The 27,318-nt window shown below is 43.3% G+C and overlaps 2 protein-coding genes across 3 annotated transcripts in view; both read left to right on the top strand.

The window, feature by feature from the left end:
- LOC138991759 (zinc finger protein 226-like) overlaps positions 1–9,186 on the top strand; it is a 16,131-nt gene extending 6,945 nt beyond the window's left edge. The window contains exons 3-4 of one of the 2 annotated variants that reach the window (XM_070387570.1): positions 1,786–1,912; positions 5,639–9,186. In XM_070387570.1, coding sequence (XP_070243671.1) covers positions 1,786–1,912; positions 5,639–7,803 — 2,292 coding nt within the window. In that variant the 3' untranslated portion in view covers positions 7,804–9,186. Of the gene's footprint in view, positions 1–1,785; positions 1,913–2,720; positions 2,785–5,638 lie in introns of those variants that run through there. The other variant, XM_070387571.1, reaches the window with a different exon arrangement.
- LOC102269916 (zinc finger protein 227) lies at positions 1,788–27,318 on the top strand. The gene is made up of 6 exons (XM_070387562.1): positions 1,788–1,912; positions 15,118–15,287; positions 16,951–17,012; positions 19,115–19,241; positions 20,357–20,479; positions 24,489–27,318. Exons 2-6 carry the CDS (start codon positions 15,152–15,154, stop codon positions 26,543–26,545), a joined length of 2,505 nt encoding a protein of 834 aa, XP_070243663.1. The 5' UTR covers positions 1,788–1,912; positions 15,118–15,151; the 3' UTR covers positions 26,546–27,318.

Below are 27,318 nucleotides of genomic sequence, written 5' to 3'. Positions count from 1 at the left end.
CCAGGCTTCCCTGTCCATCACCAACACCTGGAGCTTGCTCAGACTCATGTCCATCGAGTTGGTGATGCCATCAACCATCTCCTCCTCTGTGGTCCCCTTCTCCTCCCGCCTTCAGTCTTTCCTAGCATCAGGGTCTTTCCCAGTGAATGAGTTCTTCACATCAGGTGGCCATAGTATTGGAGCTTCAGCTTCAGCATCAATTCTTCCAATGAATATTCAGGACTGATTTCCTTTAGGATTGACTGGTTGGATCTCCTTGCAGACCAAAGGACTCTCAAGAGCCTTCTTCCAGCACCACAGTTCAAAAGCATCAATTCTTTGATGCTTAGCTTTCTTACATACCTAGTTTTACACTATTTTTTATTCATAGACCTTTTAGGACTTCGACTGTTTTAAGAATGCTACAGTGACAATGTTCCTGATTTAACTTTTTTCTCAAAAAATGTATTTTGAAAAATATTGCCTCTTTTTGCCCTTGACATACTAGATATGCAAAATTGAAGTGGTATATTTTGTAAGTGGTGCCTTGGATGTTTTTTGGTAAAATAGCCAAATATGGCACAGCAGAGTCAAACTGCCTCTTCACACAAAGAAAATAACTATTGGTAGTTTTCTTATGACAAGAGTGAGATTTTGTCTTCCTGTGGTTGAATCAGACCCTGTGTGTATTTTATTTACTGGTTTGTTTGTTTATCCATCTTGTACTCGGTTGGCCAAAAAGTTTGTTCAGATATTTCTGTATGGTGGTATGGAAAAGCTGGAATGAACCTTTTGGCTAACCCAGTATTTTTTTTTATTTTGATCAAAATAATCCATGACCTTAATTTTAAAAGTCAGGTGGTACTTCACTTGTCACTGCATTGACACCTGAGAACAATTGTCTAAAGAGGTACATACTTGGTTTTATCTCTGTTTTAAGTAAAAGGGTTGTGAAAAATGAGGAACCAATTCAGATTTATCCAGAAAACCAAGATTCTGGAGTCAGAGTATACCATTAGATAAGAGAAAGACAAATAGGGAAAGAAAGAAGGGTTTCATCTGAGGCCTGGCATGGCCTTTTGGTTAATTCCCTCATATGACCCTCTTCCTCACCTGGTTCCTACTTCAGTGAGAAGCAGGCATCATATACTGCCAGGCCTAAATTAGTAAATGTTTCTGGGACAATTGACGATTGTAACTAAAAGTGAAATGTTTTGGGGAGTTCCTTTTATGGCTCAGCTGGTAAAGAATCCACCTACAATGCAGAAGACCTGGGTTCAATCCCTGGGTTGTGAAGATTGCTGAAGAAGGGAAAGGCTACCCACTCCAGTATTCTGGCCTAGAGAATTTCATGGACTGTATAGTCCACGGGGTCACAAAGAGTCAGACACAACTTAGTGACTTTCACTTGGTGGTCCAGTGGTTAAGACTCTGCACTTCCACTGCCAAGGCCCGGGTTCAATCCCTGGTCAGGAAACTTAAGATCCCACAAGCTGCAAGGCATGGCCAGAAATAAAAAGTGAAGGCTTTTTAGTTCAGGATGCAGCAGTTAGAATTCTAGGGAGTTTATTTATGAGTTCACTGAGAACACCAGGTAAATACACAAACCTTCCTTCTTCATAGCTGCACTTGCGGTGAGGCTAAGGAAAGTCAGTGTGATGTTGGCAGGATGGAAGGAGCGGGGCTGCAAAGTCTACACGTTGCACAGGAGCCAGGGCAACTTCTCATCATCCTCCTCTCCTTCCTGGTGCTGCCCCCTTCCACTGGACACTGGCTATAAGACTGAGCTGGTATTGTTTGTTGTAGGAGGCAGTGACCTTCAAGGACGTGGCTGTGGCCTTCACAGAGGAGGAGCTGGGGTTACTGGACTCAGCCCAGAGAAAGCTGTACCAGGATGTGATGGTGGAGAACTTCCGGAACCTGGTCTCAGTAGGTGAGGACAGCCTTTCTCTGCAAGTGTCTTGTGACCTTGGTGTTTCCAGGCTCTGGGGTTCTTGAAATGGTTCCCTGAGTTTGAAGACCAGAGTTTTCCAATTCCAGTGGGATATGAGAGGCTATCTCTGGTCTTTCTAAACAGTATGTTTCAGGTCTTTTTCTTTTTTTGGTCAAAGAACAGTCAGTGAACAGTATCCTGATGTACTTTGTCTGTTCTTTTTCAGATTTCACTCATGTCCCATTAGTGGCAGTCCCATTAATGGATTATAAAGCCAACTTATCAAGCCTAATATGCCGTTTTTAATGAAATCAAATATTAGAGAAAATATCAAGAGCTTCTTAGAAAGAATAGATCACGTTGCAGTGAAAACCCTGGTCGATGCATGAGTGGTGTGAGAGCCAGTGGGAACAGATTTTAGGAAAATAGACCGGTCAGAAATAGGTCATTCAGCCTTCATTTTAGTAATGCATATTCCTACGTATGTGTCTGCGTCATGAAATAAATGCTACTTCTTCAGTGGGTCATGATACAAAGTTTGAAAAACAGGGCCTTCAGTATCTTTTTTTGAAACATAAATTATTTGTTTATTATTGTTATAATCAAGGCAAAATCTCTTAAAACAATTAGCCTTGATAATGGAAATATAATCAGAACCATTTTACAGTTTATTCTTCTCTGCTGTTCATACTTCACTCTTCAGTATCTTAAATATGCAGTTGGAAACTCAAATTTCCAGTAAATTGTAGCTCTGACCTGTTCATTTTAACTTGCAACTCTGCATGTTCTCATTCTTCAAAAGAGATACAAAACATATAGAAAGAGAAGAGAGGCTTTGGATGATGAATTCAGCGACCCAGATAGAAATTTAGGTAAGCACCAAGCAGTTGTTCATTCTCGTGGTTAACTCTCCATATGTTGTGCTTCTCACCAGCCCTGTGCTGTCCATCACCTGGTCCCAATGGGACATCTGTTTCCCTGGTTATTACACAGCCTATACTGATCACCTGCTCCCACCTTTCCCCTCCTACAGTTTGTTCTTGAAGTGGCGAAGGGATCCTTTGTAACTTTAAGTCAGATTATGTTAGTTGTCTGTTCAAAATTCTCTTATGGCTTGTTTTACTTAGAATAAAAACCACCTAAAGCAACTTCTGGAATCCTCTAATGGTCTGCTTTTCGACCCCACCACCTCCTTGAGTACATCTCCCCTCCTCCTTCTGACTCTGTCCTTTCCATCTCCATCATCCTCCCTACTGTCTCAGACCTGCAAAGGATGCATCTCCTTGTCCTCTCTGCCTGGAATACTCTTTCACCTGTAATCCTTCAGGCCTATGTACTTACCTCAGGTCACTCACCTTCAAGAGGAAGAGAGGGCTGTCCTTGGACCACCCTATAGAAAATCCAGTCCTCTCTTTCTTTCTCTGCCCTGCCTTGTTTGATCTTTGAGCACTGATCGTCACTCATGTACATACATTTTGGTTCACCTGTTTCTCACTTCTCTCTCTTCCCCTGGAGGGTATTCCAGGAATGGAGGAATTTGTCACTGTTGTTTTTTAATATTCTTTATTTGGCTGTGCCAGTCTTAGTTGAGGCATGCTGGATTTTCAGTCTTCACTGCCTATGTGAGATCTAGTTCCCTGACTGGAGATCAAACGCAGGCCACCTGCATTGGGAGTGTGGCGTCTTAGCCACTGGACCACTAGGGAAGTCCCCAGAGTGGAGGAATTTGGTCTGTTCCATTTATTGCTTACAAGCCTAAGTGCTTAGAATAGCCTTGGTACGTGACAAGGACTCTAAATATTTGATGAATAAATGGATGAGTTGATGGATAGAGAAATTTGCCTACCACTTAAATAGCCAGTGGCTGGTGAACAAATCCGAGTGAATAGGGATATTGCAAAATGTTTTTGTGTCTTCAAATGAATTCCTAGCCTAATTCTCAGAGAAAGAAATGGCAACCCACTCCAGTACTCTTGCCTAGAAACTCCCATGGACAGAGGAGCCTGGTAGGCTGTAGTCTCTGGGATCGCTAAGGGTCGGACATGACTGAAGTGACTTAGCAGCAGCAGCAGCAGCAGCCTAATTCTAACTTCTCAGGTCCCATGGTGTATATGTGGGTGTTTGCCTTTCCGTACAAGTTGACCCTCATCAACTTGAGCAGACACATGCATAGAACCTGTAATTATAACCAAACTGAGTGAAATGCTTTCCCTGTGACTTTCTTTTAGCCGTTACTAGCAAGCATATTTATTTGGGGAGAAAATTTTTTTTTTGAATGAAGAATTCTTATGTCTACTTCTTAGGTAGCTTTTCATAGAAGGAAAAAAAATTCTATTTCCTTATCCATCATATCCGGGGAGAAGAGGTCTCAGAAAAAAGCTAACTGGTGAGTTAGTCTTGCCCTGAAAAGATTTTCCCAGCTCTGTCCCATCTCCTTCCTCCCAAGCCCACCTCAGTAACAAGAAATGGATCTTAGGTTGTTACCTCTACAAACATTTTGTTTGTGTGGCGGTTTGTACATATCCTTTAGAAGGGACTTCACATCATGTTTGCCTTGACTGCTTTGATGATTCTTTGACAGTGTCTAGTCTTTCTACATACTTATCATAAGCTATGGAACTTATTCCCACCTCACTCATGAACTGCCTTCTTCACTTTGGAAATCATTCTTGTTAAAGGCCAATGTATTTATGTCCAAAATTTTTCCATGCTGTGGTTATTTTTTTTTTTTTAAATCAGCAGCCAGTTTGTTTTCTTAATATTTATTTATGTATTTGGCTGTGCCAGGTCTTAGTTGTGGCATGCGGCATCTCTAAGTTGCAACAGGTAAACACTTAGTTACAGCATGTGAGATCTAGTTCCCAAACAGGGATCAAACCTGGAACCCTTGCATTGGGAACTGCACCACCGGTTTTAGCGACTGGACCACCAGGGAAGTCCTTTCCACGCTGAGACATCATTCTTCCCTAGCCTGTAAATGTTGATTCCTACTTTATGGGGATGTGGAGCCACATTAGGCTATACAGCTACCTCAGAAGGATCCAGTGTATAGGTTTCAGATTATGATACTGACGTGCTGCCTACCGCACTAAGAAACAGAGTATTGTATAGGTTTGTGCTTTTTATCACCCCCACTGATTCTTAGCACCTTGAATCTTCTCAGCACTCCCTCCTTGGTGTACTGCTGCCTCTGGTGCAGCATTCAGCTTTTCAGCACGCTGTACTTTGCAGTGCTTTTCCTCTTTCAGACACCTTCCTTGTGAAAGCTCTTTTGCTTCTCTGACTTGATTCAGAGATAATCTGGAATTCAAAATTGTTGAGCATCCTGGAAATCAAACCGGGGTTCACCTGTACATGCCTTTCTTGAGCCCTGACTAACTTAACTGCCAAACATTGTGAAACCTGTGAGCACAGCAAAATGCTTGTCTGTCTTGATACTGTACTGTGATAGGAGCCATATGTAATTTTTGAAAGATGCTGTAAATAGTATGTCAGATAGCATTTTGTTTTACATGGTTTTCATTACTGCTAAGTATTTGGGAGTTTAATGGACCATCTCTTGGTTGCTGTCAGTATATAAACCTGAGAACTTTATTTGTGGGGAAAAAGATAAGTCAAACCATGCTGGGGTTCATTAAAGTCTCATACTGTGTCTTAAGTGTGAACTCTTGACTCTTTGAACAAAGCTTTCACCTGTCCACATCTCTCAATTCTCTGTTATTATAGAAGAAAACAATCAGAGTGAGTTGAGTGCCGTTCAAGAGAGAGGATTACATGAAGAGCTTTCCTGCTGGCAAATCTGGCAACAAATTGCTAATGACTTAACCAGATGTCAAGACTCCATGATAAATAATTGTCAGCTCCACAAACAAGGTTATTCCCCACACCAAGTTGGGTCAGGACTATCTATTCAAATTTCTGAAGATGAGAACTGTATATTAAATGAGAAAGCAGGTGGTCCTGGTGATACTGGAAATCCAAGGTTTGCATCTTTGAGAGCCAGGGATTCTTGGAGAAAAAGTTCCTTGACTGAGTCACAGAATTATCAGAATAGATACCAGGAAATTTCCATGCAAAGTAAACTGTGTCAGTGTAAAGCGGATGTTGACAGCATTGGTCGGATCTCATACCACCTTGATGATCGAGGAGTACACAAGAATGAAAAGTCTTATTGCCACAATGATTATAGAAAAGACAGCACGGTTTCCACATTGGATCAGAATAGTATGATTCACACAGGACAAAAACCTTACCAGTGTAATGAATGTAAAAGAACCTTTACCAGCCTTTCTACCTTTGATCTTCACCAGCAGTTACACTCAAAAGAGACATCTCACGTGTGCAATGAGTGTGGAAAAGGCTTCCGTTATAGCTCAGTTCTTCATATTCATCAGAGAGTTCACATAGGAGAAGAATGCAGTGTGTGTGCTGAGTGTGGAAAGGAATTCCATCAGAGCTCACAACTGCAAACTCATCAGAAAGTCCACAGCATAAAGAAACCATTCACATGTGAGGAATGTGGGAAAGGCTTCAGTCGTCGATCAGCACTTAGCATTCATTGTAAAGTCCACACGGGAGAGAAACCTTACTCTTGTGAGGAGTGTGGCAGGGCCTTCACTCAGGCCTCCCACCTTCAAGACCATCAGAGAGTCCACACTGGGGAGAAACCATTCATATGTGATGCATGTGGTAAGAGCTTCAGTCGAAATTCACACCTTCAGTCCCACCAGAGAGTCCATACAGGAGAGAAACCGTACAAATGTGAGGAGTGTGGGAAGGGCTTCATTTGTAGCTCAAATCTATACATTCACCAGAGAGTCCACACAGGAGAAAAACCCTACAAATGTGAGGAATGCGGGAAAGGCTTTAGTCGGCCTTCAAGTCTTCAGGCCCATCAGGGAATCCACACTGGAGAGAAGTCATATGTATGTAATGTGTGTGGTAAAGGCTTTACTCTGAGTTCAAACCTTCAGGCACATCAAAGAGTCCACACAGGGGAGAAACCATACAAATGTGAGGAGTGCGGGAAGAACTTCAGGAGGAACTCCCATTATCAAGTTCATCTGGTCGTCCACACAGGAGAAAAACCCTATAAATGTGAAGTGTGTGGGAAGGGCTTCAGTCAGAGTTCGTATCTTCAAATCCATCAGAAGGCCCACAGTGTAGAGAAACCCTACAAATGCGAGGAGTGTGGGCAGGGCTTCAATCAGAGTTCACGACTTCAGATCCACCAGCTGATCCATACTGGTGAGAAACCATACAAATGCGAAGAGTGTGGGAAGGGATTCAGTCGTAGAGCAGATCTTAAAATTCACTGCAGAATCCACACCGGAGAGAAGCCATACAATTGTGAGGAGTGTGGAAAAGTCTTCAGGCAGGCCTCAAATCTCCTGGCCCATCAGAGAGTCCACAGTGGGGAAAAGCCATTCAAATGTGAAGAATGTGGCAAGAGCTTTGGTCGGAGTTCACACCTTCAAGCCCACCAAAAAGTCCACACTGGAGAAAAGCCATACAAATGTGAGGAGTGTGGGAAGGGCTTTAAGTGGAGCCTGAACCTCGACATGCATCAGAGGGTCCACACAGGAGAGAAACCATATAAGTGTGGGGAGTGTGGGAAGCACTTCAGTCAGGCCTCAAGTCTTCAGCTTCATCAGAGTGTCCACACTGGAGAGAAGCCCTACAGATGTGATGTGTGTGGTAAAGTCTTCAGTCGGTCTTCACAACTGCAGTCTCATCAGAGAGTCCACACAGGGGAGAAACCTTACAAGTGTGAGATGTGTGGTAAGAGCTTCAGTTGGCGCTCCAATCTAACAATTCATCAAAGAATCCATGCTGCTGATAAATCCTATAAAAGTCATAGGGGTGGTAAGACCATCAGAGATTCAACTTAGAAAAGTTCTATAAAATGATTTTTTAAAAACTCAAGTGTCATGTGAATTCTTCCAGTTGTCAAGTTCAAAAGAAAAAAAAAAATCATTTGTTTCATTAAAAAGTCAGCATTTTAACCATAGCTCACCATGTCCCAGTAGTCAGAAGGCCACGTAATAGAGATCCCTTATAAGGGGTATAGTAAGGGTTTCAGTTCAACTTTGACCTTATTATTAAATACTACTCAGATGAGAAGACAATATGATTTTATCAGGCCTTGTACAAAAGTATGATGGATGGGTCAAAACTAATGCCCATTAGAACTCTTGATGCCCAATAGTCTCTCCAGAATGCAGAGACTTTGTTGTGAATTTGCATAGTCTGACCATGGCCAAGTAATACTTCATGTGAAAGTTGCTCAGTCATGTCTGACTCTTTGCAACCCCATGGACTATACAGTCCATAGAATTCTCCAGGCCAGAATACTGGAGTGGGTAGCCTTTCCCTTCTCCAAGATATTTCCCTAACCCAGAAATTGAACCCAGGCCTCCTGCATTGCAGGTGGATTCTTTACCAGCTGAGCCACAAGGGAAACCCGTAATACTTCATAGGTGCTCAATGTTTGTTAAATTAGTAAATGAAAAACGTTTTATAAATTATATTGCAATCATGCTCAAAATTTCATAAAAAGTTTTATTCAGAACAGGTAATTAAATGTGGCCTTACAAGTAGTTTAGAGAGACAGAGTTAAAAGTATAAGTAAACCACTCAGTACTGCAGTCTGCAGTATTAATTTGACATTGTCCCATTTTATTAGCTCCTCTTGTCTGCCTAGCCTTGCTTCCAGTTGGATCTTACCATCTTGGAGTTTGTCTAGTATTCTGTCAGATTTATACAGTGCAAATTAAGTTACTTTTTGTGACAGTATAAAGTGAAGTGAAAGTTGCTCAGTCATGTCCAACTCTTTAATTCTCTAGGCCAGAATACTGTGGGTAGCCTTTCCCTTCTCCAGGAGATCTTCCCAACCCAGGGATTGAATCCACGTCTCCTACATTGCAGGAGGATTCTGTACCAGCTGAGCCACAAGGGAAGCCCTTGTGATAGTGTAGACTTACTGAAAAATGGATTGTTAATCTTGCAGTACAGAAAACATACTATTGATTCTTTTTTCAAATCAGAGTTATTAATGACAGTGACTAAAGGACAAACATTTCTTAGTAAATGAATCAATTGTTGGTTTTTTATTCTTCACATTGCCATCTAGGCTTTGATGTGATAGTCTTCCAAAGGTCTTAGTGTTAACTTTCATCAAGACTTCCGAAGTAAAGAAGAAACACTATTTATAAAGTAGATTACTTTCATCAAGTTCTCTACCCCATTCCTACTCCTTCCTGGCCTGAAATAAAGGAAAAAAATTTGTTGGAAGTTGGTCATTTCATCAAATACATTGATTCAGTGACTGACTTGCACACTTTTCCTAGCGATGGATTGAAAAATTGCTTTTGAGGAGAAGTTGGGAAGTATATATCAAAATACAGGATGTGACTTCTATGATACAGAAATCATAGAAGTGGAACTTACAATTAAGAGAGTCATGTAGAAAAGGTGAGTAGCACATCAAGGATGCTGCTAAATTTTATAAAAGTGAAATAAATGTTCAGTAGGAGTTTATTTAAATGTATTTTGGTATATGAAACCAGATCTAGAGAAATGATGTCCAAGACTCAGGACCAAAGCATGTAACAGGCTGATGTAGTTTAGGGACATCACACAGTTTAAACGTGTGTTTTTTAATGCGTCCTGTCATCTGTAAATGGAGAAGGCAGTGGCAACCCACTCCAGTACTCTTGCCTGGAAAATCCCATGGATGGAGGAGGCTGGTATATTCACCCTCATGTAAACAGTGACAGGATTTCCAGGGAGTTTCCATGTTTTAGATTCCGTATTTTAAAATTTTTTTTAAGCATCAATTTTACAGTAAAATACTGTGATATTTATAGTACTGTAGGTAGTAAAACTATGTAAAACAGAAAAATTGCTAAACATAACTAATCCCTCACAGTAAGAAAATGTATATATAGCCCAAGTTAAGGAATAGAACTCTCGGAATCAATTATAAAAGGAAATTTATATGGTTGTTCAAAGATACAGAATATCAGCTAGTATAACATATATTTCTGTAACTAATGAAGTTTAGGCATAAATCCATACAGCTCAGAAGATTATTTTAATTCCAATAGTAGAAATTTATACATCTTAGTTCTGTTCCTTACTGGGCTGATGGATGGATAATCCGGAGTACTGGCTTATCCTTTCAAGTGCTTGGTCTGATTAGGAAAATAACTGGTTCATTCCAGGTACTGTAATCCAAAGAACCTTGAGCTATGGGGGGAAAGGAATTTAGAAAATGAGTGTTTTAATTGTTTACCAAGGTAACAATGGGCAAACCTGAAGATAAAAGAGTCAATATATGTAAGTCTTGGAGGTAAAATGGAAAAGATGTGTTTAGAGAAAGAACACAGCATGATGGGAACAGCCTGTTGAGATTTGAATACTAGTTCTTAGTTCATTTTTCACTGATGTTTAACACTTGTTTGGTTAAAGAACTTTACTCAGCAAAAATGAGTATGTGAATAACGTGAGAGGCAGGTTTTTCAGATTCGTTTCCTAGACCACATCTTCATATGAGTATGAAAGTCCATGCTACCTCAAATTGCATTAGATGTTATATTTTGTTTTGAGTAGGTATCAAAATAGCCCACCAACTCTCAAGGTAATTTGTATAGTTTAGTGAGTTAAGTCAAGGACTGGAAAACCACTGCCTTTTAAGTTTGTTGTTGTTGTTGTTTTTTTCCACAACTCTCTGCATATGGGATCTTCGTTCCCCATCCAGGGAAGTCCTTGTTTGTTTTCTATTTCATAGATCTCTTCATTCACATCCATCTACTTACTGTATTTTTTGTTATTTTTTAAATTACCAAGGGGCGATTTTTTCATTTTAATAATTAACTTATGTATTAGTATATACTTTCAAAATCCCACATTTCTTCCTAATTATGTGTTTAGAATTCCCATTCTGATAGTGAATTTTCCTCCTTGTGGTTCTGTCAGCTTTGCTTTTCCGAGTTTGCTTTATATTGTATGTGAACCCATTCTTGGTAGTCTGAAATTAATAAACTTTGTATATTTTATAATGCTTTTTTCTTCAAGGACTACTTTGCCCTATATTAATAATTTTTAAATTATAGGAATAATTTGAAACCTTGGATAATGCTATCTTCCCTAGAAAGAATTGTCATTTGTTCCCAAGTGGTTGAGCGTCAGTAGCTCAGTCGTGTCCGACTCTTTGCGACCCCATGGACTGACTGTAGCCTGCCAGGCTCCTCTGTCTATGGAATTCTCCAGGCAAGAGTACTGGAGTCGGTTGCCATTTCCTTCTGCAGGGGATCTTCCCAATCTAGGGGTTGAACCTGAGTCTCGCGCATTGCGGGCAGATTCTTTACCATCTGAGCCACCAGCGAAGCCAGGACTTAAGTGCTTGAAGATAATAGAAAAGATTCACGCTAATCCTATTTCAAGTAATTGAGGTGATTTAGAGTTTGGTTTTAGTCTCCACCAAAGGTGATCGATCTCTGGAGAAGGCAATGGCACCCCACTCCAGTACTCTTGCCTGGAAAATTCCATGGACAGAGGAGCCTGGTAGGCTGCAGTACATGGGGTCGCTAAGAGTCGGACGCAACTGAGCGACTTCACTTTTACTTTTCACTTTAATGTATAGGAGAAGGAAATGGCAACCCACTCCAGTGTTCTTGCTTGGAGAATCCCAGGGACGGGGGAGCCTGGTGGGCTGCCATCTATGGGGTCGCACAGAGTCGGACACGACTGAAGCGACTTAGCAGTAGCAAAGGTGATCCATTACCCTATGTCAGTTCAGTTCAGTTCAGTCGCTCAGTCGTGTCCGATTCTTTGCGACCCCATGAATCACAGCACGCCAGGCCTCCCTGTCCATCACCAACTCCTGGAGTTCACCCAGACTCACGTCCATCGAGTCAGTGATGCCATCCAGCCATCTCATCCTCTGTCTTCCCCTTCTCCTCCTGCCCCCAATCCCTCCCAGCATCAGACTCTTTTCCAGTGAGTCAACTCTTCGCATGAGGTGGCCAAAGTACTGGAGTTTCAGCTTTAGCATCATTCCTTCCAAAGAAATCCCAGGGCTGATCTCCTTCAGAAGTACATCACCCTATGATGTACTTATTCCTATAGGACAGTTCTTTGAGATTTTACTACCGACTTCTCTTGCCTACCCCGACCTCCTCTCAAGCCCCTTGAACGTGGCTAAAGTGATGCTCAGCTTTCAATACAAGAATGATTGGGATTCTCAAGAAAGACAGTAGCAGCTCCAAACGGAACAACTTCGCCAAACTCCGCACTGGCCTTCTAGAATTCAGTACCTAGAGGTTCAGGGTATTCGGAAGTACTTCCATTTCAGGGGGCGGGGCCGTGGCCGTCTTTTCTCTAGGGCATTCTGGGGCGTGTAGTCTGAGGTCCGTATAGCATAGAGCACTTCCGTTATGGACGGCTGGAGCATTCTGGGAAGTGGTCCACGGGCTGTCTCTAGTAGATAGGTGGTGCTTTCGCTGTAGGAGAGACCGGCTACCTCCCACTTTCCCTTTGGGTAAAAGTGTCTTCAATTTCCGGGGCCCAGCTAATCTTGGTGGTGGAGCCAGCGAGTCTCTGACCCTCGTCCTCAGAGAAAGTAAGAGAAACCGCGGCCGGCTGCAGTTTGTCTTCCCCTCCGCTGAGCCTCCAGTTCAGAGAAGTTCCTGTAGCCCCAACTTGGGGACTGCCCAGTCGCTGGTCGTCAGGTTTGAAGGTCTCCCGGCACTTCAACTGGCCTCCCTCAACTACAGTCAGTTCTGCCACTTCCTAGGGTATAATTTTGTGGTAGTTACTTACTCTGTCCTGGCCTCATTATCCGCATTATTAAAGTAGTGTCATTCAGTTCAGTCGCTCAGTCGTTGTCCAGCTCTTTGCGACCCCGTGGACTGCAGCATGCCAGGCTTCCCTGTCCATCACCAACTCCCAGAGCCTGCTCAAACTCATGTGCTTTATCCAGCCTGGCATTTTGTATGATGTGCTCTGCATATAAGTTAAATAATCGGGGTGACAGTATATACAGCCTTGACTACTGCTTTCCCAATTTTGAGCCAGTCCGTTGTTCCATGTCCAGTTCTAACTGTTGCTTCTTAACCTGCATACAGGTTTCTCAGGAGGCAGGTAAAGTGGTCTGGTATTCCATCTCTTTAAGAAATTTACAGTTTATTGTGATCTACAGAGCTTAGTGTCTTAGAAAATTTTCATGCATATCAGAAGGTTAGTGAAAGGATCCAAAAGCACTGGGTTTTTTATGAAATTGCTATTAGAAAAAGGACAGGAAAAGTTCAAATTCAGTAACTTTCTGATTACAATGGCCCTGATTGCATCGAAAAATTGATCACACAGTCTACGAAATTTGTCCTTCCACTCCATGTCTAGTTGTCCTTTGGACAAGGAAAAGTCTTCTTTCAGGTTTTAAAATTTTACTTTTAGTGAGTTTATCGTATCTGCCCAAACTTAACAGCTAGGAGCTTCCCTGGTGGCTCAGATGGTAAAGAATCTTCCTTCAATGCAGGAAACCTGGGTTTGATTCCTGCGTGGTGGAAAAGCCCCTGGAGAAGGGAATGGCAACTCACTCCAATATTCTTGCCTGTGAGATCCCCTTGACAGGGGACCCTGGTGGGCTGCAGTCCATCCACTAAACAGCTGCTGCTGCTAAGTCGCTTCAGTCGTGTCCAACTCTGTGCAACCCCATAGACGGCGGCCCACCAGGCTCCCCCGTCCCTGGGATTCTCCAGGCAAGAGCACTGGAGTGGGTTGCCATTTCCTTCTCCAATGCATGAAGGGGAAAAGTGAAAGTGAAGTCGCTCAGCCGTGTCGGACTCTTCGCAACCCCATGGTCTGCAGCCTACCAGGCTCCTCCGTCCATGGGATTTTCCAGGCAAGAGTACTGGAGTGGGGTGCCATTGCCTTCTCCAGCACTAAACAGCTAATTAACAATAATGTTTTCATCTTTCAAATTCAGTAACTCTGAGGATTGAGTACAAAGGCCCTGATTGCATTGAGAAATTGATCCCACAGGCTACGAAACTTGTCTTTCCACTTCATGTCTAGTTGTCCTCAGCAGCCAAGTTCTGAATTATTTGACTTTTCTGTTAACAATAGTAGAAATCTATGATCTTCCCCCATTGCATTTTGGGGTATTTCACTCATATCTAAAAACGTTAAAACTACATTTTAAAGCTATCATCCTCCCCACGCCCGCACCCCCAGCCCATTTGTTTTTTCTGGTAGAGTGGTTACAATCCTACTGCATTGATATGTTTCTTATAGTTCTTTTTATTAAGATTCTGACTCTTCACATATTTGTTATGTTTTATCAATGAGATAAAGCTCTACTGCCGTCAGAGAACTGCTTTAGGTTGGCAGTAATAGGATGGATGGCATGAAGGAGTTTCTGGAAATCTTTGGCCGAGAGGTCCTGAGAGTCTGGGGTTAAAGCTCCCAAGGGGCGGGCATGGCCTTTCCTCCACTTGGGGTCCTGGGAAATGTATTTCGCCGCCCTATCACCGCCCCACCCCCACCCCCACCCCACCCCCACCCCACCCCACCCCCCGGCGCAACTCTCTCCGGAAATGAGGGGCTGCTGCTCCTGTTCTCTAGGGCTTTTGGGAAGTGTAGTTCTTGAGCTCTGTGTAGTCAGAGGCGCTTCCGCTCCGGGAAAGCGCAGCCGCCACCATTTCTTTCGGTCTGGGAGGTGAGTTATCCCTGCGCCCCCGCGACCCCTCCGAGGTTTTCTGGCTTGAGCGTGGTACTAGTCACTACCTGGCCGGCTGTCTTAGTACGGAGAGGTCGTGGCCGCCGGCGGAAGCCAAGAATCGGAGAGCAGAAGCGCGGAATCCCTCTGCTCTCCTCCCTGGCTTGCCAAGCAGCGCTGCTACTTCTGTCCGTACGATCTATGGCGAGCTGTTGATTATCCGTGCCCCTACTTGCATCTTCTGTAAGATTGCGAGAGATATGGTCACTACTGATTAGGGTTGTGATTAGATTCAAGTGAGATCACACGTGTCAGCAGCTTCGAATACTGGCGGCACCACGGGTTGGCTTTTGCTATTGATGCAGTTCTTTTCCCAGGAGCATCGTTTTGACTGGATGCCCCAGGGAAGACACCCAGGAGCGATGGCGTGGCCTTTCTGTCCGGAGACAGCTCCTTCCGAGCTTTGACTGATCTCTTTCTTTAGGAAGCACTGAGTCACCCCGCGCTAGTGCCTCGGAATGTCCGCTGCAGTTTATACAGGAAACGTGAGACGAACACAGTCATTCTGTCCCACCGCATCGTTTTCATCGCCCGTCTTGAATCCGGAAGGGAGGGAAAGGAAGGACTTCCTGCCTCCTCAGAGCATAGCCGCAGGTACATACGGTCTTTCTTGGTTGGTCATCTGTTTTCAGTTAATTAGATTTCCTTGACTCCATAAATTACACTAGGAAAACGTTCAGTTATCTATTGAATACATCTGAGAATGTTTAATATGCTTGTTAATATGTGCGTGTGTGTTTCTACCATAAATATGTTTTTGAAATAAATATTTTAAAAATATAAAACATTTTATTTACTTTAGGTTTTAAATATTTAAAAAAAATTTTTGGAGTATAGTTGATTTACAAGGTTGTGTTAATTTCTGCTGTATAGCAAAATGATTCAGTTATATTCTTTTTACTATGATTATTGCCGAATATTGAATATAGTTCCCCATGCTACACAGTAGGACCTTGTTTACCCATTCTGTACATAATAGTTTGCATCTACTAATCCCAAGGTCCCAATCCTCCCCTCCCCTAATGTGTCGTCCGCCGCGGCACCCCCCCTCCCCCAACAACAGTTTGTTCTTTATATCTATGAGTCTGTTTCTGTTCATGGATGTGTGTCATACTTTAGATTCCAGATATAAGTAATGTCATATAGTCTTTGCCTTTTTCTTTTTGGCTTCGGTTAGTATAATAATCTCTAGGCCCATCCATGTTGCTGCAGATGGCACTGTTCTGTTCTTTTTAATGTCTGAGTAAAGTTTCTTTGCATATGTATACACAGCATGTACTGTATCCATTCATCTGGCAGTGGATATTTAGGTGGTTTCCATGTCTTGGCTGTTGTGGATAGTGCTGCTGTGAACATTGGGATGCATGTATCTTTTCGAGTTATAGTTTTATCTGAGTGTATGTCCAGGAGTGGAATTGCTGGATTATATGGCAACTCTGCTTTTAGTTTTTTTGAGGAATCTGCATATTGTTTTCCAGGTGGCTTCACTAGGTTACATTGCCACCAGTAGTGTAAGTGGGTTTCCTTTTCTCTACACCCTCTCCAGCATTTATTATTTGTAGACTTTTTAATAATGGACATTCTGACCAGTGTGAGGTGGTACCTCATTGTAGTTTTGATTTGCACTTCTCTAATAATTAATGATGATGAGCATCTTATCATGTGCCCTTTAACCACCTGTATGTCTTCTTTGGAGATGTCTACTTAGGTCTTCTGTCCGTTTTTTGATTGGGTTGTTTGCTTTTTTTGAAATTTATTTTTATTTTATTTTGTATTTTGGGCTGTACCTCACAGCTTGCAGGGATCTTGGTTTCCCAACCAGGGATTGAACCTGGGTCACAGCAGTGAGAGCCTGGAATCCTAACCACTGGACCTCCAGGGAAGTCCCCCTGTTGTTTACATTTTTGATATTAAGCTGTATGAGCTGTTTGTATATTTTGGAGATTAATTCCTCATCGGTCGCATCATTTGCAGACATTTCCTCCCATTCCATAGGTTGTCTTTTTGTTTTGTGTATAGTAGGAGCAGAAATATTCACAATAGGGATTCTGTGTGTGGTCGTGCAGGTTGTTCTTTGTCCATTGGCTGCTGGCTAACAGTCTTGTTAGTAGCTGCAGTCTACTCCAAGCTCTGCTTACCAAGCTATGTGGGCGTATCTGCCTTGGAGCATGCGTGTTCGTGCATAATTTCTGCAAAGATCCACATGGGGTCATGAAAGCCGTGGCCTGCATCTCATGGCTTCTTTGTCCTTCCCCAGTTATGCCTTCTCAGGACTCTGACTTTCCCCAGAAGGAACATGAGAAAATGACCGAGTTTCAGGTAAGTAAGGCATTGCTTTCTGTCTTCTAAGGATTTTATTTCTCAGAGATTAGGGACATCTTTGTCCCTAATCTTCGTTGGAAAGCTTAATGAACACAACACATCTTGAGTGCACGTTGTGTGCTGCTGCTGCTGCTGCTGGCTGTGTGTTTTGTTTGTTTTATCATCTTCTTTGCTTCACAAAGCAATCTTTGAAAAAATTAGGGAAAATTAAAATAGACAAACATAATTTACAGTGCTACCCTCCTTACAGACTAGCTGTTTTCACTTTCTCATTTTCCTTTTTCATAGGCATTCACAACTATATATTTGCAATATTAGAACTGATGGGATGTACTTATTTATTTATTTAGAGTTTTATTGTGTAACCGATTGATTGGCTGTGCTAGGTCTTTGTTGCTACACACTGGCTTTCTCTAGTTGTGGCAAGAAGGGGCTACTCTCTGCTTGTGGTGTGTGGGTTTAGTTGCCCCACGGTATGTGGAATCTTCCCAGACCAGGGATCGAACCCATGTGCCCTGCATTGGGAGGCAAATTCTTAACCACTGGACCACCAGGGAAGTCCAATGAGGTGTACATGTAAACGTTAGATAAAGGTTTAATATCTCTAATTCTTATCAAAATTAGCAATACAAACTAAGACTCAACTGGAATATGAATAAAAGAAATTATTAGACGTGTCAAAAAAAAAGGAAAGTAGATCTATGAAGAAAATAATGATCATTAATAACTAAATGTGTGAAAATGTTAATAAATCTTCCTATTTATTTATTTCACTTGGATTCTTGAATTTTTTTTGTTTCATTTTTTAAGGCTTTCAGTTCAGTTCAATCGCTCAATCGTGTCTGACTCTTTGTGACCCCATGAACCACAGCACGCCAGGCCACCCTGTCCGTCACCAACTCCCAGAGTTTACCCAAACTCATGTGCATTGAGTCAGTGATGCCATCTAACCATCTCATCCTCTGTCATCCCCTTCTCCTCCTGCCTTCAATCTTTCTCAACAAGGCTTTAGGTCCTTATTAACCTGTCTAGAGATTCAGGCGCATTTGTACTCCTTCACGTGAAAGGCAATGGCACCCCATTCCAGTACTCTTGCCTGGAAAATCCCATGGGCGGAGGAGCTTGGTAGGCTGCAGTCCATGAGGTCGCGAAGAGTCGAACTCGACTGAGCGACTTAACTTTCACTTTTCACTTTCATGCATTGGAGAAGGAAGTGGCAACCCACTCCAGTGTTCTTACCTGGAGAATCCCAGGGACGGGGGAGCCTGGTGGGCTGCCGTCCATGGGGTCGCACAGAGTTGGACACGACTGAAGTGACTTAGCAGCTTAGCAGCATGTGAAAGGTGAATTGGGAAAACCTTTTGAGAGGGAAACCTGCCATTACACTTTCAAATATTTTAAAGTGCATATTTTTTGACTTTGCAATTGCTACTTCTTGGCTAAGGTCTCTGAAAAAGGATCTTTACAGCATTGATGATAAGTAAATATCTGTAACTAAATGTACTTTATTTGAATTGAGTAAAGCTAAGTCACCAGTTCTAAGGAATACTATACTGTACGGTCACAAAATGAAAGAGATTATGATAAAACTGCTTTTTCAAATTTATTGAGCACTTATTATGTTCCAGGCACCAGTGTAAGTGATTTATATATATTCATTAATGTGATCCTTTCAAACACCTTGTGATTTAGATACCATTATAGAGAGGAAATTAAGATAGTGAGAGGCGAGGGAATTTGCCCAGTATCCTGTAATTAAAGCCTTGAAGTGTGAACTTAGCCTATGCTTTCACCAGCTGTGCGTGCAGCAGTTTCTGGATGTGGCTTGTGCTTTTAAAGCACAGACCAGAAGCTGTGCACCTGTCCTAGAGGGTTACTGATGGCCCATGACCTTTGCAGACGTTAGAAACAGTGACAGAGTGGGGTGGTAGGGAGGTGACAACGCCGTCACTGAGAGAAAGAGACAAGTGTTGGGACTGAAACTGCCTGGAGTCCCTCCAAATCAGTAACCATTTTGGGGTTCATCTTCTTTATCCTGCTTGATGCTGTCCTTCCAGTGGAGGTTGTAAGATTGAGTTGACACATGTTTGATGTTGTAGGAGGCTGTGACCTTCAAGGATGTGGCTGTGGTCTTCACTGAGGAGGAGCTGGGGTTACTGGACTCGGCCCAGAGGAAGCTGTACCAGGATGTGATGGTGGAGAACTTCCGGAACCTGGTCTCAGTGGGTGAGGACGGGCGCCCTCTGACCCTGAACCTCATCCCCCTTGAGAGTCTCTGATCCTTCTTTGTTTGAAGGGTTGGACCTTTTAGCCAATTTTTTTTTTAACTGAAGGTTAGTTTTGTAGTTACTATTTTGTTGTTGTTGTGGTTTAGTTGCTAAGTCGTGTCCAACTCTTTTGTGACCCCCATAAACTATAGCCCACCAGGCTCCTGTCCATAGGATTTCCCAGGCAAGAATACCAGAGTGGATTGTCATTTCCTTGTCCACCTTGGACCTTTTGAAATGGTTCCCTGACCTGGAAGACAGAGATGTTTCTAATTCACAGGTTTCTCTGGTCCCTGTCTACTTGGGCAAAATTCTGTCCAGGGGTAATTTGGCCTCCCTGGGGATATTTAGTGATGTCTGGAGATGGTTTTCATTGTCACAGCTGAGGGAGGGGTGCTACTGGCATCTAGTGGCTGGCGATGCGGTTAAACCTCCTCCAATGCACAGCACAACCCCCACCACACAGAATAGCCAGTCCAGAATATCAGTAGTGCCTGACTGAAAAACCCTGTTTTAGAAGAATTAGAAATGCGCAGCTTAGCTTCTATACATTGTCAAATATTTTGGTGGATCATGGAGTCACCTTAGTTCATTGTACTGGGATTATTTTTTTTCAATAAAATAGAATAAGAATAGAAACTGTCAGAGTTCCTTATCAAGACCCTCTCACATTGCAGCAAAACGCATGACCGTTTGCGTTAAGTAGTGTGGGAATGTGGGAAATACGATAAAAACAGACATTGGCTAAATCTGATTTTATCTATTTATAGTCATGAACTAGGTTATGACATTTCTTTCTTTTTTTTTTAATTGAAGTATAGTTGATAAATTAATTCAATGTTGTGTTATTTTCAGGTGTATAGCAGAGTGATGCAGTTGTATATATGTATTCTTTTTCAGTTTCTTGTCCCTTGTAGGTTATTACAAAACATTGAGTGTAGTTCCCAAAATTTATTTCTTATTACAGTTCATGATCAGAAGGTTTTGAAATATCACTCAAGGGTTATAGAATTTGGACAAAGATCTCTTTTAGCAGTGTGTTCACCTTAAATATATAAATCTGGCTTTTCCTAGGACATGTTCCATTCAAAGCAGATATGGTATCCCAGTTGGAGACAGAAGAAAAACTGTGGACAATGGAGAGGGAAACCCAAAGAAATGGGCATTCCAGTGAGATCCACTCAGCTGTTACTTCAGGTATTAGTTAATCTGCTTCTCTCCACATCATGCCGTCGTCTCTTGCCTGTGACAGCAGCCTCCACACTGGTCTCCATGCTTCCACCCTTGCACTCCTGTAAGCTCACGTAGTAGCCAGACTGGTTCTTTAGAAAGCAGGTAAGACTACGCCATTCCTCCGCTCGAAACTCTCCTAAGGCCTCCCGTCTCACTCCGAGACCTTCCAGTGGACTGCAGGACCCTACCTGACCTGGCTTTCTCACCAAGTTCCTCTTTGATCACCTGGCCGTTGACCCTTGCTTACATCATCCCTGCCATCCTGGCCCTTTTTGGAGTATTCTCCTCTGTTTCCTGGCCTTCGACTTGCTCTCTGCCTCGGTGTCCAGGCCCCCAGCCACTCCCTTACTTACTCAGGTCTTTGCTCAAATCTCATCTCATCAGATAGCCCTTCTGTGTCTGCCCCATTTACTGTCCCATCCTCTCCCCATTCTCCATGCCTTCACCCTGTCTTAATTTGTGTCTAAGCACTGATCACCTCCTGACCCAGTAACCTGTCTTTATTTCCTTGTTCATCATCTGTCTCCCTGTGAAAGTAAGAATTTGGGCAGTTGTATTTGCTGTCTCTGTTCAAAGCCTCCAGTGGCCCTTCTGCGTGGTAGGTGCCTAGCACATAATTCTTGGGTGAAGAAATTACTCTAAAAATTACTATTGTTTGGAGCAGGGGTGAGGAAGCTCTCCTCACAGTTCCTCCTGACCTGTGACCCCAGCCTTCCTCATCTGTGAAGTGCGCTTCATCCTCCAGATCCCCAACCCCTCCGTGGCCCTCGGTTCTCCTGCCCTTGCTCAGATCTTTGTTCACTTCACTTTCTGACCTCCTTTTCCTTTCCCTCCGCTTCTTTCCTTTCTCTTTTAATTTGCACATTCCTCACTTCTACCCATTTAAACATATTAGACATTCATGGGAATGTCTAATATACTATATACTCTATACTAATATACTATATACTCTCCCTCTGCCTGAAGAACGAAGCAGAGAAGTTTATCTGTAAACATGATGGACCAGGCCCTGAATTCTGAGAATCACCGATCTGCCTTCGTTTGTCCATCTCCCTTCTCAGGTCTACATGTTGCTTCACAATTTGATGCCTTCAGGAATATTACATACTTGCTTCACTGGAAAGGGTCTCTCTTTTCTTTTTCTTTTTTTTTAAATTGAAGTATAGTTAATTTACAGTGTTTTACATTGCACACTGGACCTCAGGAATCATGAGCCTCCATATTGTCACACTTCAGCTTTGTGCTATAGACCAAGTCTTTCTCTTAAGAAATCTGGTAGCATTTTCTGCCACCCTTTCTCAAATGTTTTTTTGTAGTTTTTTTTTTTTTTTTTGGACCTCTTCATCATCCACATTTCAGGATTTAATGGATCATTTTGGAACATTGTCTCCCCATGAACCTCTAATATAATTCTAATTTCTTAACATCTTTCAATATGTAACAGTACATACTCAGTAACCTTATAAGATAAAAGCTGTTCACAGTTATCAGAATGTATCACTAAATTATCAAAAACTAGCCACACCAAGATGCCAGGCATTATAGTTCATCACTTCTCGTGTAACAATTTCAACTTGGCTGCTTATGAACAGGAACTGCCTCATCCCTCCAGCCAACTTCCCACTGAACTTCTATATAGCCACTACCCAAGCAGTCTTATGACATATATGGTAATTGTTTCAAGCTGTATATTTCCAGAAGTCTAAGGGCATTGATATAACCCATGGATATGAAGGAGTTCTGATTAGGAAAGAAAATGACAGAATTCCTAAATAGATTTTCCAGTGTAATTCACATCCTAGGAAAGAAAATTACAGAATTTTTACAGAAAATCTAAATAGATTTTTCAGTGTACTTTGCATCCTGGTGTCATACTAGGCTGATGTCATAGGCAACATGAGAAGCCTTCTACATGTTGCAATGAGTTCTGATACCAAACACGCAAAGTTCACAGGCTAAGGGCACTGCCCACCAGGACTTCAGACACCAGCCTGGGGTTCCCAGGGCCTCACTTCTGACCAACTGGCTACAAATTCAGGCGTTTCTACAATAATTTGCTAGGACAACTCAGGACAAGCTCAGGAAAGCTCTCTATGTACAATTACGATTTTATTATAGCAAAAAGGATGCAGATTGGTACTGGAGGGAGATGTGTAGGGAACTCTGGGAGAGTTCTTTCCTGTCTCCCTCTTACAAGGACCCTTGTCTTTACTCTGGGCTCATCTGGAGAATCCAGGATAACCTCCCCATCTCAGGATCCTTCATTCAATCAAACCCAAAATCCTTGTTGCTGTGTCCATTCACATATCTGCAGGCTCCAGGGATTAGGGCATGGGCATCTTAAGGACGTTCAGTTAACAAGTCTGTCATACCCAGAAGCATGCACATAACTGCTGGGACTTGTTCAGTTTATATTTGACTGTAACTTTCCATTTAAGGAAATCATTCAGGACTTGACACCCCCTTAAACATTTTAAGCCAGCAGCTTCCATACATTTTTAAAAATTATTTATTTACTGTGCTGGGTCTTCGTTGTTGCGTTGGTGTTCTTTACTTGCGGCAGGCGGGGACTGCTCTCTAGTTGTGTGCAGACTTTTCATTGTGGTGGCTTCTCATGGTGCACAGGCTCTAGGTCTGCAGGCTTCAGTAACTGCCACTCGCAGCCTCTGGAGTACAAGCTCAGTAGCTGTGGTGCATGAGTTTAGTTGCCCCGTGGAATCTTCCCAGACCAGGGATCGAACCCTTGTCTGCTGCATTGGCAAGTGGATTCCTAATCACTGGACCACCAGGGCAGCCCCTTCCATACATTTTTAACTGTGATCCTCAATAAGAAGTATTTTACATCCCAACCCAGCATGAATATAATGCATGTGCATATTTATGTGTATGTCTACAGCTGAAACAGGCATTTCATGTAGTCGTACCCTTACTGCTTTTGATACACTTTTCATGTTTTTAATCTTTTCTTTTTCCCCCAATGTCACAAGGTATGGGATTGGTTTCACAGTTCTCTAAAACATGTCAGCAATTCGAAGGATTCTGCTACAGTGGGGATAAAGCAGTCAAGAAAGCAAAGTGCATGTCTTCCTTATGACTGTTATTCTAGTGGGTCTAAGAGGGAAGAAAAAACTAGGGAGTATTAGTAAATCAGTAAGTGCTGTGGGGGAACATAAAGCAGAATAAGACAGATGGGAAGAATGGAAAGTGTGGGGAGTGGGGAGGAATTATTTTTACATTGGGTGATAGGAAGGCCTCACCCAACAGAGTGACATTCAAGCAGAGAACCCAAAGGGAATAAGAGAAAAGGCAAGCTTCACAGCTTCCTGGACAAAAACTTTCTAAGTTGAATAGAACACCCCCTCTCCTCCCATTTGAGGTTTCCTTTGAGAGTGTGCACTCTGCTCTCTTTCTTTCCTCCACCCAAGTTCTTTCCCAGCTGTTCAAAGTTAGTTTTCCCCTTTCCTGCTTCTTTTCACAGAGACCTGAATCACTCCCAGGTTTAGAACAATGGATGCTATTATCCCAACCGCTTCCCAGATTTGCTCTTGGAAGATCATTTCTACCAGGACCTAAAATACTGTTCTGTGCCTGCACTCTGAGCTTTTATAACTTAACTGGGTAGAAGCCCACTTATTGTAAGGCTGCTAAGGAAAAGACGAGGGGGCTTTTAATTGATGTTGCTTTTGTCTGGAGTGTGGGTTGTCTTAGTTGTCCTGCAGCCATCTGGTTTCAAACCTACCACCCTCCTATTAAACTGTTGGACCTGTGGTTCTAAATGGGTCACATTTCCATAAGAGTCTGCTGACCCCTTTCTTTGCTTTGGAAAGAATAACAAAAGGATAAACGGTGTGGTATAGACATGACCCTTGCACTGGATTATCAAGGCCTCATCCCATGGCCCAGGTGTGAAACCCCGATATTTCTGAACAAAGCATTTACTTGTCCTCACCCCTGAATATTGTCTTTTCTTCAGGCAGCAAGATCCCAAATGAGATGGAGACTCTTGGGAAAGTCATGTTTAAATACCTCTCGTGTGAAGAACTGTCCTGCTGGCAAATCTGGAAACACACCACAAATGATTTAACTCTGCAAAGGAAGAGTTCCTGGTTCCTGCAAGGTGATTCTCTTCAAGTTTCTGAAGATGAGAACCATATAATGAATCATAAAGGAGATCACTTCGGTTGCCTTGAGAATCAGGAGTTTTTGATTCCGACAGCCCAGGCTTCCTGTGGGAGTAGGTGTCTGAGCGAGTCAGAGAATCCAAGCAGAGGTAAACAGATGAATGTGAAAAATCATCTGCATGTATGTGAAGGCTTCACAAAGAATTCACCGCTGAGCGATCCTGGTAAAACTGACGCAAAACAGACACCCTGCAAAGGAGAGAGACCGCATCCCTGTAGAGTGTGTGGGGAGGGCTTCAGTCACGGTGCAGTGCTCCCAGTTCATCAGAAGGTTGACCCTGGAGAAAAATGCTCCCATCTGCAGACTCATCAGAGAATTCACCCAGGAGGGACTGTCAATAAATGTCCTAAATCTGGCGATGGTTTCCATCAGAACTCCTTTCACCCCCATCACTCCAACCCCACAGGAGAAAAGTCCTACAGGTGTGACAGTTGTGGCAAGGCCTTTGGTAGCAGCACAGGCCTCATCATCCATTACCGGACGCACACAGGGGAGAAACCTTACAGATGCGAGGCGTGCGGCAAATGCTTCAGCCAGAGTTCCAATTTTCAGTGCCATCAGAGAGTCCACACGGAAGAGAAGCCCTACAAGTGTGAAGAGTGCGGCAAGGGCTTCGGCTGGAGCGTCAACCTCCGTGTTCACCAGCGGGTCCACAGGGGCGAGAAACCCTACAAGTGTGAGGAGTGCGGGAAGGGCTTCACGCAGGCCGCCCATTACCACATACACCAGAGGGTCCACACCGGGGAGAAGCCCTATAAGTGCGACGTCTGCGGCAAGGGGTTCAGTCACAACTCGCCTCTGATTTGCCACCGGCGCGTCCACACTGGTGAGAAGCCCTACCGGTGCGAGGCCTGCGGCAAAGGCTTCACCCGGAACACGGACCTCCACATCCACTTCCGCGTCCATACAGGGGAGAAGCCCTACATCTGCAAGGAGTGTGGGAAGGGCTTCAGTCAGGCTTCAAATCTTCAAGTCCACCAGAACGTCCACACTGGGGAGAAGCGGTTCAAGTGCGAGACATGCGGGAAGGGCTTCAGCCAGTCGTCCAAGCTCCAGACCCACCAGCGAGTCCACACCGGGGAGAAGCCTTACAGGTGCGACGTGTGTGGCAAGGACTTCAGTTACAGTTCCAACCTGAAGCTGCACCAGGTCATTCACACCGGAGAGAAACCATACACCTGCGAGGCATGCGGGAAGGGCTTCAGCTGGAGGTCCAACCTTCATGCTCATCAGCGAGTCCACTCGGGAGAGAAGCCCTACAAATGTGAGGCGTGTGACAAGAGCTTCAGTCAGGCCATAGACTTCCGGGTCCATCAGCGGGTCCACACAGGCGAGAAACCCTACAAGTGTGGTGTCTGCGGGAAGGGCTTCAGCCAGTCCTCGGGTCTTCAGTCCCATCAGAGGGTCCACACCGGGGAGAAGCCCTACAAATGCGATGTGTGTGGGAAGGGCTTCCGATACAGTTCCCAGTTTATTTACCACCAGAGGGGCCACACTGGCGAAAAGCCTTACAAGTGTGAGGAGTGCGGGAAAGGCTTTGGGCGGAGCCTGAACCTTCGCCACCACCAGAGGGTCCACACAGGAGAGAAACCCCACAAGTGTGAGGAGTGCGGGAAGGCCTTCAGTCTCCCCTCCAATCTTCGAGTCCACCTGAGCGTCCACACCCGGGAGAAACTGTTTAAATGTGAGGATTGTGGGAAGGGCTTCAGTCAGAGTTCTCGGCTTCAAGCCCACCAGAGGGTCCACACAGGAGAAAAACCGTACAAGTGCAACATATGCGGTAAGGACTTCAGTCACCGTTCACGGCTGACATACCATCAGAAAGTCCACACTGGCAAGAATCTTTAAAAATGAGAAACGTGTTGACGGCTTCAGTCAGGATACACACATTCAGGGTTTTGGAGAGTCCATGCTGGTGATAAACTATAAAGCAAGGGTCCCCAACCTCTAAGATCTAATGCTTGATGAACTGAGTTGGAGCTAAGGATGTCCTTGAATCATCCCAAAACCATTCCCCTACGCCTGGTCCTGGGTCCGCTGCTATAAAATATTGAGATGGAAAGGGATTCCTTCAGGTGGCTCTTTCTAGCAAATCCATTTAAAATGGTTGGTGACATAGAACCATAGATAGTAATAGGGAAAAAATAGGTTGTAACCTTCTTGGTAAGATCCCCTTGATTTAAATGATCTCAGAGTGAATATTGGAGAAGGAAATGGCAACCCACTCCAGTAATCTTGCCTGGAAAACACCATGGACAGAGGAGCCTGGCAGGCTACAGTCCATGGGATCACAAGAGTCAGACACGACTTAGCGACTAAACCATCCACCACTACAAAGTGAATATATGCCTAAAGATAATATGTGAAAAGGATATTTGCCATATACTAGCTAGTTTTTTGGTGGGAGGGTGGGAGTCAAGGAAGACTTGGGGTTATTTTTTCATCAATTTCCATTTTATACTTATTTATAATGGTCATTATTTTTACTAATACTGTAAAACTATGAAAATGAATAAAATACTAAAAGTTTCATATAGCCAAGAATTTATAATATGACTTTATTTTGTATGATAATATGAATTAAAACATATATCTGCCACAGATGGATATGAAGGAATGTT

Source organism: Bos mutus, chromosome 18 (genome assembly GCF_027580195.1).
Source record: "Bos mutus isolate GX-2022 chromosome 18, NWIPB_WYAK_1.1, whole genome shotgun sequence".
In the NCBI taxonomy this organism is placed as follows: Eukaryota; Metazoa; Chordata; class Mammalia; order Artiodactyla; family Bovidae; genus Bos; species Bos mutus.
The sequence above is the reverse complement of the archived record's forward strand: the minus strand, read 5'-3'. Positions and strand labels throughout refer to the sequence as shown.